This window comes from Hipposideros armiger, unplaced genomic scaffold, assembly GCF_001890085.2.
Source record: "Hipposideros armiger isolate ML-2016 unplaced genomic scaffold, ASM189008v1 scaffold_274, whole genome shotgun sequence".
Classification (NCBI taxonomy): Eukaryota; Metazoa; Chordata; class Mammalia; order Chiroptera; family Hipposideridae; genus Hipposideros; species Hipposideros armiger.
The window spans coordinates 223458-237479 of record NW_017731624.1 but is presented as its reverse complement, the minus strand read 5'-3'; the positions used below and the strand labels follow the sequence as shown (position 1 = coordinate 237479).

The 14022-nt window shown below is 35.9% G+C and overlaps 1 protein-coding gene across 1 annotated transcript in view; it reads left to right on the top strand.

The window, feature by feature from the left end:
* MRE11 (MRE11 double strand break repair nuclease) overlaps nt 1-13817 on the top strand; it is a 63371-nt gene extending 49554 nt beyond the window's left edge. Inside the window, exons 17-20 of the mRNA XM_019657171.1 lie at nt 1206-1264; nt 3263-3330; nt 7086-7164; nt 9479-13817. Of these exons, the coding sequence (XP_019512716.1) occupies nt 1206-1264; nt 3263-3330; nt 7086-7164; nt 9479-9535 (263 nt within the window). The 3' untranslated portion in view covers nt 9536-13817. The remainder of the gene's footprint in view (nt 1-1205; nt 1265-3262; nt 3331-7085; nt 7165-9478) is intronic.
* The last annotated feature ends 205 nt before the right edge of the window (nt 13818-14022 follow it).

The following is a 14022-nucleotide window of genomic DNA, read 5'->3' as shown; positions in this document are numbered from 1 at the left end:
GCCTTTATTTTGTTGTCATCGACCTCGGTGGGCCTCCCTGACCGAGGAGCATCGCTGAGATCAAAATCACCAGCACGGAATTTTGTGAACCATTGTTGGCACTGATGTTCTTGTAGAGCATTGTCACCATAAACTTTATGCAACTTTTCACAAGCTTGACGCGCGTTCTTCCCTTTATGGAAGTAAAACAGTAAAATATGGCAAAAATGCACAGTTTGGTCTTCCATCTTCAACTTACTGTAAAATCTCCAAAATTCGATCAAATCAATCAATTAATTTTTAGAATGAAGCTAGAACTGTCATCTGTCAAATGACATAGCAATAACATAGATGCGAATGACTCTAATACTTCCAAAAATGAACTAGTGCCATCTGTCGCAAACATGCATCATGACTTTTCTGACAACCCAATATAAACAAAATCGCAATTCCACAGTTTTTTGGGCTCAGGAAAAATAAATGGTTAACTAAACTTCATGTTTCTAATCATGTTTATAAAATTTTAAAAGTGAGGGTTCAAAAGAGAGTTTTACGATGGAATAAAAGGTATGGTGTTTTTTAGAATTTGCCTCTAGACTATTAGGTACTGAATGTGGTTAAGAAAATAGGGGAGAATAAGATAGTTCTTATTGGGGGACAGGCCGAGTGGCTAAGCTGGTTAAGAGCTCGCTCAAGAGTGCGAGCTCTGAGCAACAGGGTCGCCGGTTCAATTCCTGGCCCGAGCTGAGCTGCTGCTGAGCTGCCAACAGGTGGCAGGATGGCTCAGCTAAAAAAAAAAAAGAAAGAAAAAGGAAAGCTCTTATTGGAACCATATAGCTCTTAACGTAGCCACAGGGAAGAGTATTGCCAACTAAAAGAGAAGGAAGACTACCTTCAATATATTTGGAGTTCAGTCCATTAGGTTATCAGATTTTATCCTTCAGGTATTTTTCTATAAAATATTTTTAGTGTAGGTATATTTATGAACACGGTTTGTTACTGTATCTGAATAAGCCAAGAAATCATATGAAACTGGCAGCTAGGCATTGGTTTATTTGAACATATAATTGCATCTCCCTTCAGATTTAAAAAAATGTAAATGGTTTTATAATTAGTCATGATGGGCTTTTGTGGATATGACTTTGAAAATCTTCAGCTAAAGAAATGTGCAAATTTTCTAAGTTATTTTAAGAACAACATAACGGATATTTCATCTTTCATTATAGCCTTTAAATCTACAAGACAGCAGCCCTCCCAAAATGTTGCTACTAAGAATTATTCAGAGGTAAGAAAAAAAGCTTTATAGTTGTGTTTTAATAATTTATGTTATCTGCATTATGATTTGTCTATTCTTTGATCTAAAATTAAATAGAGGAAGAAAAAGTGTAGAACATTATAGCTGGAGAGAACTTCACTAATATCTAGATAGGGCTTCTAGGATTTTTTTCTTTCTCTTTTTAAAATAAGGATCACATGATTAGAAATCCATAAATGTATGGACTTGGTAATATTTTTAAGGATAACAGTGTTGAACCAAAAGGGCCCATGCATTTAATGCTAACATTGAAGATGGGAGTTCAGTACATACAGAGGTTTTATTTTATGCCTGGCTTCCTTTTGTTGTGTATATTCCCGTAATACCCTGGCTTGTATCTTAATGGCTGAAGCTGTATCAAGAACTACAAGGTTGGAGTTTTAAGTACATCTGTGTTCAGCTCTAGCTATAACACAGGCCTTCTGCTCTTCCCCTGGATTCCACAAAGGGTCCCATATGGACTTGACTGTCCTGTTAACCTCACTTTCAGAACCCATGTGTCTTACTCCCAAGCCTCCTCCCTCTATATGAAGGTTTCTTAGCAGCAGCCCTGTTACATTTTAGACCACATAAGCCTTTGTTGCGAGGGACTGTCCTGTGCATTGTAGGATGTTCAGCAACCTCTTGGCCTCTACCAACTAGATACCAGTAGTCCCACCCTAGTTCTGACAATCAAAAATGTCTCCAGACATTTCCGAATGTTTCTTGGATGGGCCTGGGGGTTAAAAATCACCCCTAGTTGAGAATCGTTGTATATCATAATGCCCTAGCAGCCTTTTCTCAAATTCATTCTTCTTGATGTCTCAAGTATGTAACACAATTTACCACCCCTTCTTCGAGAGAACTTCTTTTCTGTTCTGATTCTAATCTTGTTCTTTTGTCTCTCTTAATTTAATCTTTTGTTCTCTTCTTCCTATTATTCACTTATATGAGGGTATACCCATGCTAATGTTTATCCTGAGCTCCATTTCGTTGTTTCTAATCAACTAATTGCCTGCTAATGCTTCAAGATCGTCATTTCTGAAAACAAAATTATCATCATGTTTGCTCGGTAGCTTCCCTTCTAGATTTTTCTGTCATCAGGCAAGAACATAAATTCAAAAAGAACAGATCATGACAAAGTAAATTTTTTTCTTTTTTTTTAATTGAGCTTACATAGTGGTAGATAAGGGGAATGTCGAATGCATTTGATTCCGTCAAGGGCACATACGACAGATAATCTTTTGATTGTTTTATGGACAAAATTTGGGAACATTGGCTAGGTTCATAGCTGCTTGTACAACTGCACTTAATGACTTTTGATTAATAAATAGTTCAGTGCCAACCTAGGCAGAGAGGGCTCAGGTGCTGTTTTTTCAGTATTTTATCCTTGACTTTATCAGTTAAATGAAGACTTAGCAAAGGTGTGTATTAAGTGTCAAGATAACACAAAATGTAAAGGGATAAGTAGTGTTTTTGATGTTAGAATCAAGAATCACAAATATCTATACTGGGGTTTAAAACCAACAAATGGTATTTAACAGCCATGAATGTAACAAAAATAGAACCCAGCACTTGCAACACAATCTTACACCTTATTTAAAATTGGAGATGGAACACTGATGATCTAACTACTCATTAGAATCCAAGAAAACCACAGGGCTCTTATCTGCATATAGCCCTATGTGAGTCACTCTCCCATCCAATTGCATGTTCCTTTAGGTACCCAGTCTGCAATGGTGGCCAGGAGAGAAGTGAGGTCACACATGTTGTGTAGAATACTATGTGTGAATGAGGAGTGGTGACATTGGAGGGATGCCAAGCTGAGCTTTGGTTTTAATAGTTGTTGCTTGCATGGTTTCTGCCTCCACTTTTTACTTTTTTTTAATATTAAAAAAAAAAATTCTGAGGTTCAGTTATCTAATTCATTTTTCTGTAAATGTTCTATTGCTACAAAAACTATTTGCTCCTTTTTTTTTTCCGCCTTAGGTGATTGAGGTGGATGAGTCAGATGTGGAAGATGACATTTCTCCTACCACTTCAAAAACAGATCAAAGGTAGGTGCGGGGACTTCCTGCAAAAAGAAACATCTGAGAAAATTAAAAATTATCCTGAATTCTACTTACACATATTTCTATGCCATAGATGTTTAACAGATTTATTGTCAACTAGTCAAATATGTAGAGAAGTGAAAAGTAGACCAAGGACTATTTCATAGATTCGATGTAGCTTTAACTACAAGTATTTTCACTGAAAATTTAAATAACCTGTAATTCATTTTCTTTTGTCTTTATTACACAGTGATTTCTTGATGGAGTACTGTGTTCTCTCCAATTAACAAAATAGTTTTATGTTTTGCTAATACTTGATTTCAGCTTCTGTTTATCATATTTTTATATACTAGATTATACAGGGTGCTATTGCTAAACATTAAAAAGAGGATCATGTTAACTTTCTCTGCCTTAGTAATTTCTCTGCAAAGTACTTACGTGCTTTTTCTATCCTTTTTGGTTTTTGTCTATTACTGTAAATCTTGACTTAATTTACTATTAATCATTTTCTTTTGTGTGTTAAAATTTAGGTGAATACTGCTTAAACTAAAGCTCAGTTAATGAAAATTTTTTCTTAAGAAAATGATCGACAGCTTTTTGTTAATACTTATTTTCTGTGTGAGCATTATATTAGGTCTGATGGGGGGGCATAATAAATGTCTTAATATGATTACTGCCTTCAGGCAACATAAATTGTAGAAAAGAGAGGAGCACATTTCAATCCATTAAGGGACATTGAATCAGTACATAATTATGTGTGAAATTTTGTGATACAGACTAGGTGTGAGTGCTTTACAGGCAAGAAGTGTGGGCTCATAGGAGAAAATGCTTTTAACCCAGGAGTGAAGTTTACCTGAGATTTTAAAAATAGGCATTATTTGGATTAGTGGGGTGGCAAATGATAGCCGAGATTAATGACATGAGCAGGAGTTACAGAAATAAGGGGGAGAATGAGGGAAAAGCTCTATCTCAGTGTTTCTCAAACTTTTTTTCATTATCTTAACCTCTTTTCATTACCTAAGGATAAAAATTAATTTTGATTTAAATTAATTAAAATGACAAATTTAATGTAGAACTTAAATGTTAGAGAATGAAATTTTATTGGATAGGATCAAGCTTGGGAGGTCCAAAAACTGTCATAATATCTAAGATTTTTCACCCACCCACCCCCCATTTTTCATTCCATAGGTGTGATATTGACCTCATTGAGAATATATTCTTTATGTGAATTAAAGTTCTATATTGGAAAAATTGGTAAATATAGGTCCACACCCACTTTTTTTATTCAGTTAAACATTATGCTAGGTGCTGGGGATAGAAATATGAAAGAAATGTCTCCTTCCTCCCAGGAATTTACACTTTAGTGGTATTCTAATCAAAGCACTAATAATCCACCAAGGTAAATATTGTATTCAAATGTAGTGAAATCTAAGGGAAGTGCCAATGCCTTTGTAGGATAGATTATTGAAAGTTTTACAAGGAAGGTGGGTAACATTTGAGCTGATGATCAACAGATGGGTCAGAATGCTTGAAGGAAATCATCAGGGTGCAGCGACAAAGACCAATGTCACAGGCCCCTGACACCTGCTTTGAAAGGGTGATCAGAGAAGGCCCCTGAGGAGGTTACATTTCAGCTGAAATTTTACTAAGACAGACTTGGCCTTGCAAAAATCAGGGAAAAGCACGTGCAAAGTCCCTTGAACAAGAAATAAGCTTACTGCAATTTAGGAGCCAGTGACTAAAGCATGGTGGGAAAGGAGGTGGTTAGAGATGAAAATAGATGAAAACAGAAAAGGAAAGGCAGGAGGACATCATGAAGCAAGAAGAGGTGAGCAGGGTAAGGAATTTGGACTTTGTTATAAATACAGGGGAAGCCAGGGAAGGATTTTGAGAAGAGTAGTGGCACCATCTGATATACATTTATAAGGATCCCTGTGGTGCAGGACAGGAGTGGAATGGGCTGACCTGAAAGACAGGTAGGTAGGCAAGTAAGAAAGATGATGGAGGCTTGCACCAGAGTGGAAGCAGCGGAAACGGAGAGAATAGACAGTGTCAAGATATATTTTCAGGTAGATGTGACAGAAGTCGGGGATGGATTCAATATTTGGAGTGAGGGAGAATGAGGGATCATAGTTGATTTTCACATTTCCTGCTTGAGCACTTAGAGAGTACCATACATATAGAAAGACATAAAAGAAGAGAAACAGATTTTTGTAGGGGGTTGATAGGCAGATTATCAAAAGTTCTGCTTTATTAGTGGAATGTTTGAGATGCCTATGAAGTTTACATGAAGGGAAGTTTTAGGTGATTGTATATATGAGTCCAGAGTTCAGTTAAGAGATTTGACTGCTACATAATTTTACATCTCAATAACATATAACTGAAAGCCATTGGAATGGATTGATCACCTTGAAAGAGCTGTGGAAAGAAAAGAGGGCTAATGTTCTGATCCTGGGGTTTCAACCTTTAGAGCTTAGGTAAAGCAGAAAAGGCAACGAGAAAGACATGAGAAAAATCAGAGTATAGAATTGCTGAAACCAGTGTTGGCCTTTGTAGGAATGAAAATTACCAAGATGGGCACAGATCCAGGTTCATTTGTGTATTTGTGATAGATAGTTGAGGATAATTGCGGTAGTTAGCACATATGAAGTCTGACGGCGCAACGTCAGGTGAGTATGGTGGGTGTGGCAACACATCCATTCAAGCTCCAATAATTTTTGATGGGTGATCAAACTTGTGTGTGGTCTTGCGTTGTCGCGATGGAACACAACTCCTTTACAATTAACAAGCTCTGAACATTTCTGGATGATGGATTCGTTCAAACTGTCCAGTTGCCGACAGTAAACATTTGAACTGATTGTTTGGTTCCTTGGTAGGAGCTCAAAAAACACGACACCTTTAAAATCCCACCACACTGAGAGCATAACCTTCCTCTGATGAATGTCTGCTTTCGATGTTGTTTGAGGCGAATCATCATGTCGGGACCAAGACCGCTTGCACACCACATTGTTGTCAACAGTCCACTTTTCATCACCAGTTATCAGTCGCTTCAAAAAAGGATTGTTTTCCTCATATTTAATGAGCGTATTGCAGATGTTTATACGCGCCGTCAAATGAAGTTCTTTGAGTTCATGCGGAACCCAGTTATCGAGCTTGCTTACGTATCCCAGCTTCTTCAGGTGGTCGTGAATGCTTGAATTATGGATGGTCAATGTTTCTGCAATCTCTCGTGTCGTGTAACGTGGGTTTGACTCATTCAATGCCTTTATTTTGTCATCGACCTCGGTGGGCCTCCCTGACCGAGGAGCATCGCTGAGATCAAAATCACCAGCACGGAATTTTGTGAACCATTGTTGGCACTGATGTTCTTGTAGAGCATTGTCACCATAAACTTTATGCAACTTTTCACAAGCTTGACGTGCATTCTTCCCTTTATGGAAGTAAAGCAATAAAATATGGCAAAAATGCAGTTTGGTCTTCCATCTTTAACTTCTTGCAAAATCTCCAAAACTCATCCAAATCGCTCAATTTTTTTTAGAATGAAGCTAGAACTGTCATCTGTCAAATGACACAGCAATAACATAGATGCGAATGACTCTAGTACTTCCAAAAATGAACTAGTGCCATCTGTCGCAAACATGTGTCATGACTTTTCCGACGACCCAATAGTTATTTTTATTCATAGCTACTACTAGAATGAAAGGTACCTTTGCTGAATTCTGTGGTTAATTTTCTTTGTTTTTTCCTTGTTTTTGCTTCAGGTGGTCGAACACATCATCATCAAGCAAAAGCATGTCCCAGAGCCACATAGCTAAAGGGGTCAATTTTGAATCAGATGAGGTAATAAAGTACTATTGTTAAATCTTAATTTTTAACTGCTTATAAAATTTAAATAGGGACTGCTAAGCTAGTTGCTGGAAATTATTTTTTGTTAAGTTACTTCCTTTTTTTTTTTTAAAGCTGTATAGGGCGCAGCTTACTGGTCCATGTGGGAATCGAACCGGCAGCCCTGTTGTTCAGAGCTTGTGCTCTTCCCAACTGAGCTATCCAGCCGCCCCTAGAAATTATTTTTAAACATGGTGTCAATGATTACCTTCCTTTGCACTATAGTTAATGTTGAGTCAATAAGCAGTATCTATTTGAGTGCTCATCAGTGTAACTACCTCAGATGGAAAAGGCCTGCAGATTTTTAAAATATATAAGGACTCACTATATGCTTCACACATTTCATATGTAAGATGTTTCATGGTGATGATTTGCTTGTCATGAGATGTTCAGATTTTGACTGAAATGCCATATGGCGGGATATATGGAAGAAACTCCAGTTTAAGACTGTGTCCTGAACTGCACCAGAAAACTATAAAGTCTTTAACTTAACTGAAAAGGCCTTTTTCTTCCATGGTTGCCATTTGAGTGGCCCTTGCTAGTTTTTGTTGAATTGTTGGAAGGTGTTTCTCTTAAGCTGTCACCCCTTTTATTTATTTATTTTTATTCTTAAACAATTTAATTGCAGTAAAAACACTGAACATAAGCTTTACCACCTTAACCATTTTCAAATGTACAGTTCACTAGTGTGAAGTACATTCACATTGTTGTGCAACAGCGCTCCAGAAGTTTTTCATCCTCCCAAACTGAACATCTCTGCCCATTGAACAACAACTCCCCCTTTCTCCTTCCCCCTTCCCCTCCAGCCCCGGGCAACCAGCATTCTGCTTTCTGTCTCTATGAATGTGGCATCATGCAGTATTTTTTTGTGACTGGCTTATCTGACTGAGTATGATGTCCTCCAGTTTCACCTCTGTATGTGACTTAAGCATTTTATTTTGAGCTTCAACTGCTGCTGTCATGTTCTCTGTATCCCTATTGTGGTTTTGAAACAGCTTGAGGAGAAGACTCACCAGAACTCAGGCTGTAGAGAATGACAGCACGAGCTCAGTCTACCAGTTAAATACTATCATGTTGCCTCCAGGAGGAAAGTGAGAGGTGGTTGACTGCTCGTTCATGTCAAAGCATCTGAACGTTCCTGTGGTTGGTTATGTGTTAGAATTTAAAATCTATATAGTTTATGTTTGCTGCAAAGAAGAACTATTAACAATATTCTACCAAACTTCAATTTGAATTTATATCTGTTTTATTAACAAGTTCTGCCTTCAATAGTCACAGAAAATGAATCAATAAATGAAAGTGAATTTTTATTTCTCAAGGCATCCATTTCTCATCAGAGATAGCTAATTTAGCTAACATTTGAATATGTTAATACCACCAGTGAAGCCTAACACCAAGTAATTATTCCTTTTTATTAATGTCTTAAAAGAAACATAAATCAAAAATTTACAAATTTGCTTTTTCTTCTGAATATTTAGTTGTAGAATACAAAAGAATCAACTTAATGTTATCCTTATCAAATTGTATAAGTTGGGCTTATCTGAGGCTCATTATTTTTCATTCTCTTTAATTAAATTCTTAGTTAATTTCTGATATTCCTGTCTTCTTTTACGATGCATATAATCGATAGCCCAGCAGCATGGGAACTCTGAAACTGAAATATTCCATCTATTTCTTTTTCCAAAAAATATTTGAAAGATTACTTTGCTAGGTTTTCTTCTTGCATCAGTCTGAGAGCAGCAATTTATTTCTAGCACTAAATGAGTGATGAGAAATAAGAATGACAGCTATTTGAGTAAGGTCATCCGGCTTCATTATTTTTTTGGCTGTGAGTTTTTAGAACATCAGATACTCCAGTAGTAAAATGTAAATGAAAAAAGCCTGTTCAAAAACCAAATAGAAATGACATGAAGAGTATTTGTTTTTCTGGCTTGCCGATGCCTTTACTAAGGTTAATAGTTGAGAGAAATATATATGGTCAATATTGTAGGTATATATACACACATATATCAGGATAAGCTTTTACTCTGAATGCTTGCTAAAAATTTAAATTTATTTCGACAGTGAAATAGCTACTAATAAGGGAAGAAGAGAAAACATAAATTGACAAACTATCCATATTTATAAGGAAATAGAAAAATGAAAGTCTACCTCATGTGAAAGGGGAACATTACTCTTTGTTTGGGGTATTGTTTTGACCATAGAACTTCTGTTTTATCTTCGTGAAGTGTGGAACAATTACTAAAATAACATTTGTATGTCATTTTAGGACGATGATGATGATCCTTTTATGAACACTAGTTCTTTAAGAAGAAACAGAAGATAATTAATGGCACTGTGAAGTTTTCGAGATTCAGGAAAAGTCAAAATGTTACAAGCTAAGAGTTTGCAGTTGAAGATTCTTAAAGTATTATTGTTAACTGAAGAATTTGAAAGAGACTGTCTTAATACAGAAACTAATGTATAAGAATTTCTGTCAGTATCATTTCCTGAACATGACTCCATTACTTGAGACTTCCCAGCTCAAGAACATGTAAAATAGCATTGGCTTTCCTTATTTCTTAATCTTGATTGTTAACTCTACCTGGAGATGCTGTATAAAATTTAGGCTGTTATTTTCCTGGCATATATTAGTGTATGCCTTAGTCAGAGCTTTGCTTAAATATTATTCTTGAACAAGGATTAAAATAAATATACCATTACGCATTTCTGCTTCACAATCAAAGACTGTGTCAGTATTTTAATGTGGTTACATTTAGCCAGAGTTGAGAAAAGGAGCCTATAAAATTTAACCTCTTTATAATTTTAATAATTCCTGGAGATTCTTGATTTCCTGAAGGTCAAACAATGTATGGGAAACTGGGTCTAAGTTCGCTGTTGTTGCTGAGTGTGTGTTCTCTTTCTAATGCTTGTGATAGTATTAGCCATGGAGACTTTGAATGGTTAAGATGTACCTTATCCTTTGAATAATTATATATAATCTAGTATTAAAAAATTGAATAGACTGTCAGAATTATTGAGTTTTTCATTTCAGTTAAAAGATTATGTTCCCATTGAGTGAGAGTAATCTTCTCCATTACTCTCCATTATTATGGTTTTCTTTCTGTATCTCTCTTATCTATTTCTAGGAGGAAAAGGAATGTATTTTTTTTAGCGATATTGAAGAACTTTATTAGAAAGAGTGGTCAGTTTAACCTTACGGTCCTATTGCATTAAAATATTGAAATATAACTTCTGTGGAATAACAATGCCAAGATTTCTAGTTAATGTTTTATCTTAACGTTAGGCATGGACAGTTCCAGAAATCTTAATGAAGCAGCTCATGTTAAGTTTATATTTTCTTACTTGAATTCAGGGGGACATAAGAATTTGACCTGTTTAGATTTCAGTTAAATAATTCTCCATTGTAAGACTTTGTTAAAAGACCCCTGAGAGCATTCCTTCTTTTTACCTATGAGGAAGGAATATTTGAAGGCCCCTGCCTGTCAGAGTTGTAGATCTTGGCAGTACAACAGCCTAATACTTCTTTATATGTAGAAACAAACAATTGACTGTGCAGTATTCATGATTATTGTCATAGTCATACCTGGAATGTGTCAAGTTATAAAAGAACATTTGCATAGGCCACTTTTATATTATAGCCCTATGAAATGGCCTAAGTCCACAATTGTGATATAACATCCTGAGTTTCTTTAAAAATATTTTCTATACCTAACTTGAGCATAATGATTATTTTAGCAGATAGCATTAACTCAGGGGAAGGCACCATCCTATAAAATATTCTCAGGTACATCTGCCCACATCTTTCATATTCCCAGTGTTTGAATGAAGCGGAGATGAAATCAGGAGTGAGCACTGCTTTCCATGGTGGAGTGGAAGCCAGTTTGGGGGGCAGCCTTTGGGTGACTCAGTGTACCCCCTGACAGGTGAGGGTCCTAGTGAAGGAGGTGGCCCTAAAGGATCCTGATGGATTCCTGATCAAAAAGAAGGCGGCTTTCTGCCTTTCTAAAAATTGCTCTACAGCATGAAAGAGGTTCTAAATGTGATACCGTCAGCACCTAGGAAAAGTGATTCCGCAGCAGTTAGGTGAAATTCCTTTCAATTAATTCAGGTCATTTTGTAACTGGTTAGTGTGTGTGTCACTTCCTAGAGATACGGTAAATAAAACATGAAAGAAAACCCTTTTTGATTGAATATTATTGCATAGTTAATTATGCCATATATCCTTGATATTCCTGTATTAGTGCAGCACAATCTAGTCATTTTTGGACTGTTTCAGACATGTTACCGTGTAGAGGTGATTCCAGATTTCAGATCACTTGCAGTTGCTCTTGGAGGCTGAGAGAGCAGCGATGAAAACATTCTGAGGGAAAAAATCCATTTACCACAGAATATAGCTCTTGTTTTGTTTCCTATCATAAAAATATAGTGCATTTACAAGGTCATGGATGTATTGTAACTCTAGGAAGTATAAGGTGCTTAGAAAATTCAAGCATTTAGGCATACGACTTAATTCAGGTTTATATAAAACATTTTTTTCCTAAATTTTTAAAATTGCAAAATACGATATCAGAAAAGTCATGTGGTTTAACAAATAATTATAAAGCGAGCACTCATGGCATCTCTATACAGGTCAGGAAAGAGAATATCACTAGTGTCTGAAGCTCAAGTGTTCTGGTCTCTGGGTAACCAGCCTTGACTTCTGTAATTCAGGAACTCTTTTGCCACAAGGTGGTGCTTCCACCAGATGGCATATAGGATGAGGCAACTGCGAATCAAATTAAAAAGTTAGTGTAGTTTTGTAATAAATTTGGAACCTATGCAATAATACTAAACCTATGCAGTAATACCAAAGTTAGCCTTTTAATCTTATATGTAAATTGCTTTACATATTTCATCTGGTTTAACCTGTTCCTAAGGGAATTGCCAGTTTGATAAGTTTTACATATAAAGGTTCAAGAAGATGTTTTATGTTTTAATAAAGAGAAAAAACTTTTATTAGAAAAATTGAATTAAAGTCTCCCTTTGTAAATTTTTTCTGTGGAAATGTACTGTATTTAAAAATACCTTTTCCCCAATGTAATCTGATGTCCTTTTTTGTATCATTGCTTTTTTCTTTTTGAGGTTTTTTTTTTTTTTCTATCATTGTTTTTGGTTCATAGTGTTGTGTGGCTTTTAAAAGCTAACTACCATTAAAATTACTATAAAAGTTTTATAGATGAAGATTTGGCTTTTTTAGTCCAAAGAGCTTCCCTGTTCTTGAATGAAAAATGTCCACATTTCATCATTTGCTTATCTCATTCCCTTTTACTATTTTTGAACTTAATATTTATTACCTAAGTCAGAAAATACTAGAATTTTATTTTGATCTCTGTGAAACCAGTTCACATAATTTGTTATTGTCATGCACGTTTGTTTATCTTTACCATGGTTGATCACTGATCTGATTTTACTTGTTTTTAAAGTGTAAAGGCAATGCATGTTCTTCCAAATTCAGATATTGAAATATGTATCAAAATGTGTATATTTGCCCTTAATCCCCTCCCCAAACATAACCTCTCAACAATTGGGCACTATTTTTTAATTCCTTTTGGCATGACTACTAACAAAAATTGTCGAATTAGAACCCCATATTGTGTAGTCAGATATTTTAGTCCCCATATCAAGGTATATGTTCACCTTGGTATTTATCTTGACATCCTGATGTTTCTCCATCTGCTTTTAATTAAACTCTCGTCTGTTTTGAGGGATAATTGCACAGCTTTCCAGTGTGTAATTTAGATGTTATCACTCAATTTGTGTCAAATAAAAACATATTTAATCTCTGCGCCTTGATGTCAGAAGTGGTAAAGTGATTTTCAGATTTTGGCCATTGAGTGCACATAATACTCGATTAGCTGAAACAAATGCGGTGGGCATTAGGCTGCCTGGCCCAGCCACCGTCTTCAGCCGCCCGGAGCCCTGCACAGTCCTGGTGGTTCATGTGTGGTGCCCAGCGCCAGTGCATTAGGTACCCTGATCTCACTGCCTGTTTCATTTCAAGGGTCTCATGTTTGTTATATTTAAAAACCATTATTTTCTCCACTGTAAGCCGATAAATGTAACTCCTGCCTACCTATTAATGCATTTGAACTGATTGCAGGGTGTGTTTGGACTTTGAGAAAATTGCTAGAGGCAAAAAGCTGTTGCTTGAGAGGCACGACTGCATTTCTGTTGGTCCTATGATAGTCGAGAAATAGGAGTAGGACTCATGAAATGAAGGCATCCATTTTACAGTCATTCCATATACTTGGATGTAGTGTTGTGGAAGTTCAAAACTGTTACTGAAAATAGCTCTGAAAATCCTGCTTCTCCAGGCAGGCTTTAAATTATAAGTTATTTTATAAATTAACCAAATGGTAACTTTGTTGTATACCCTTTTTGTGTATGACTTCTTTTACACGACATATACATCCATGTTGCAGCATGTATCTGTAGTTTTCACTTTTTCATTGCTCATAGCAATTTACTCTCCTACCAGCAATATAGGAGAGTCGTAGGTGCTCTCTAGTCTTGGAATAGCTTGTATTGTCAGCCTTTTTAATTTTAGTCATACTTGTGGATAAAGAGTATCTCATTGTGGTTTTAATTTTCATTTCTCTGGTGATTAATGATGTTGAGGAACATTTTAAATGTTTTTTTGTGATACGTTTTTTTGTGATACCTATTTTCAAATCTTTTGTCTATTTTTGAATGGGTTGCCTGCCTTTTTAAAATTGATTTCTAGGAGATTATATATATATATATATATATATATATATATATATATATATA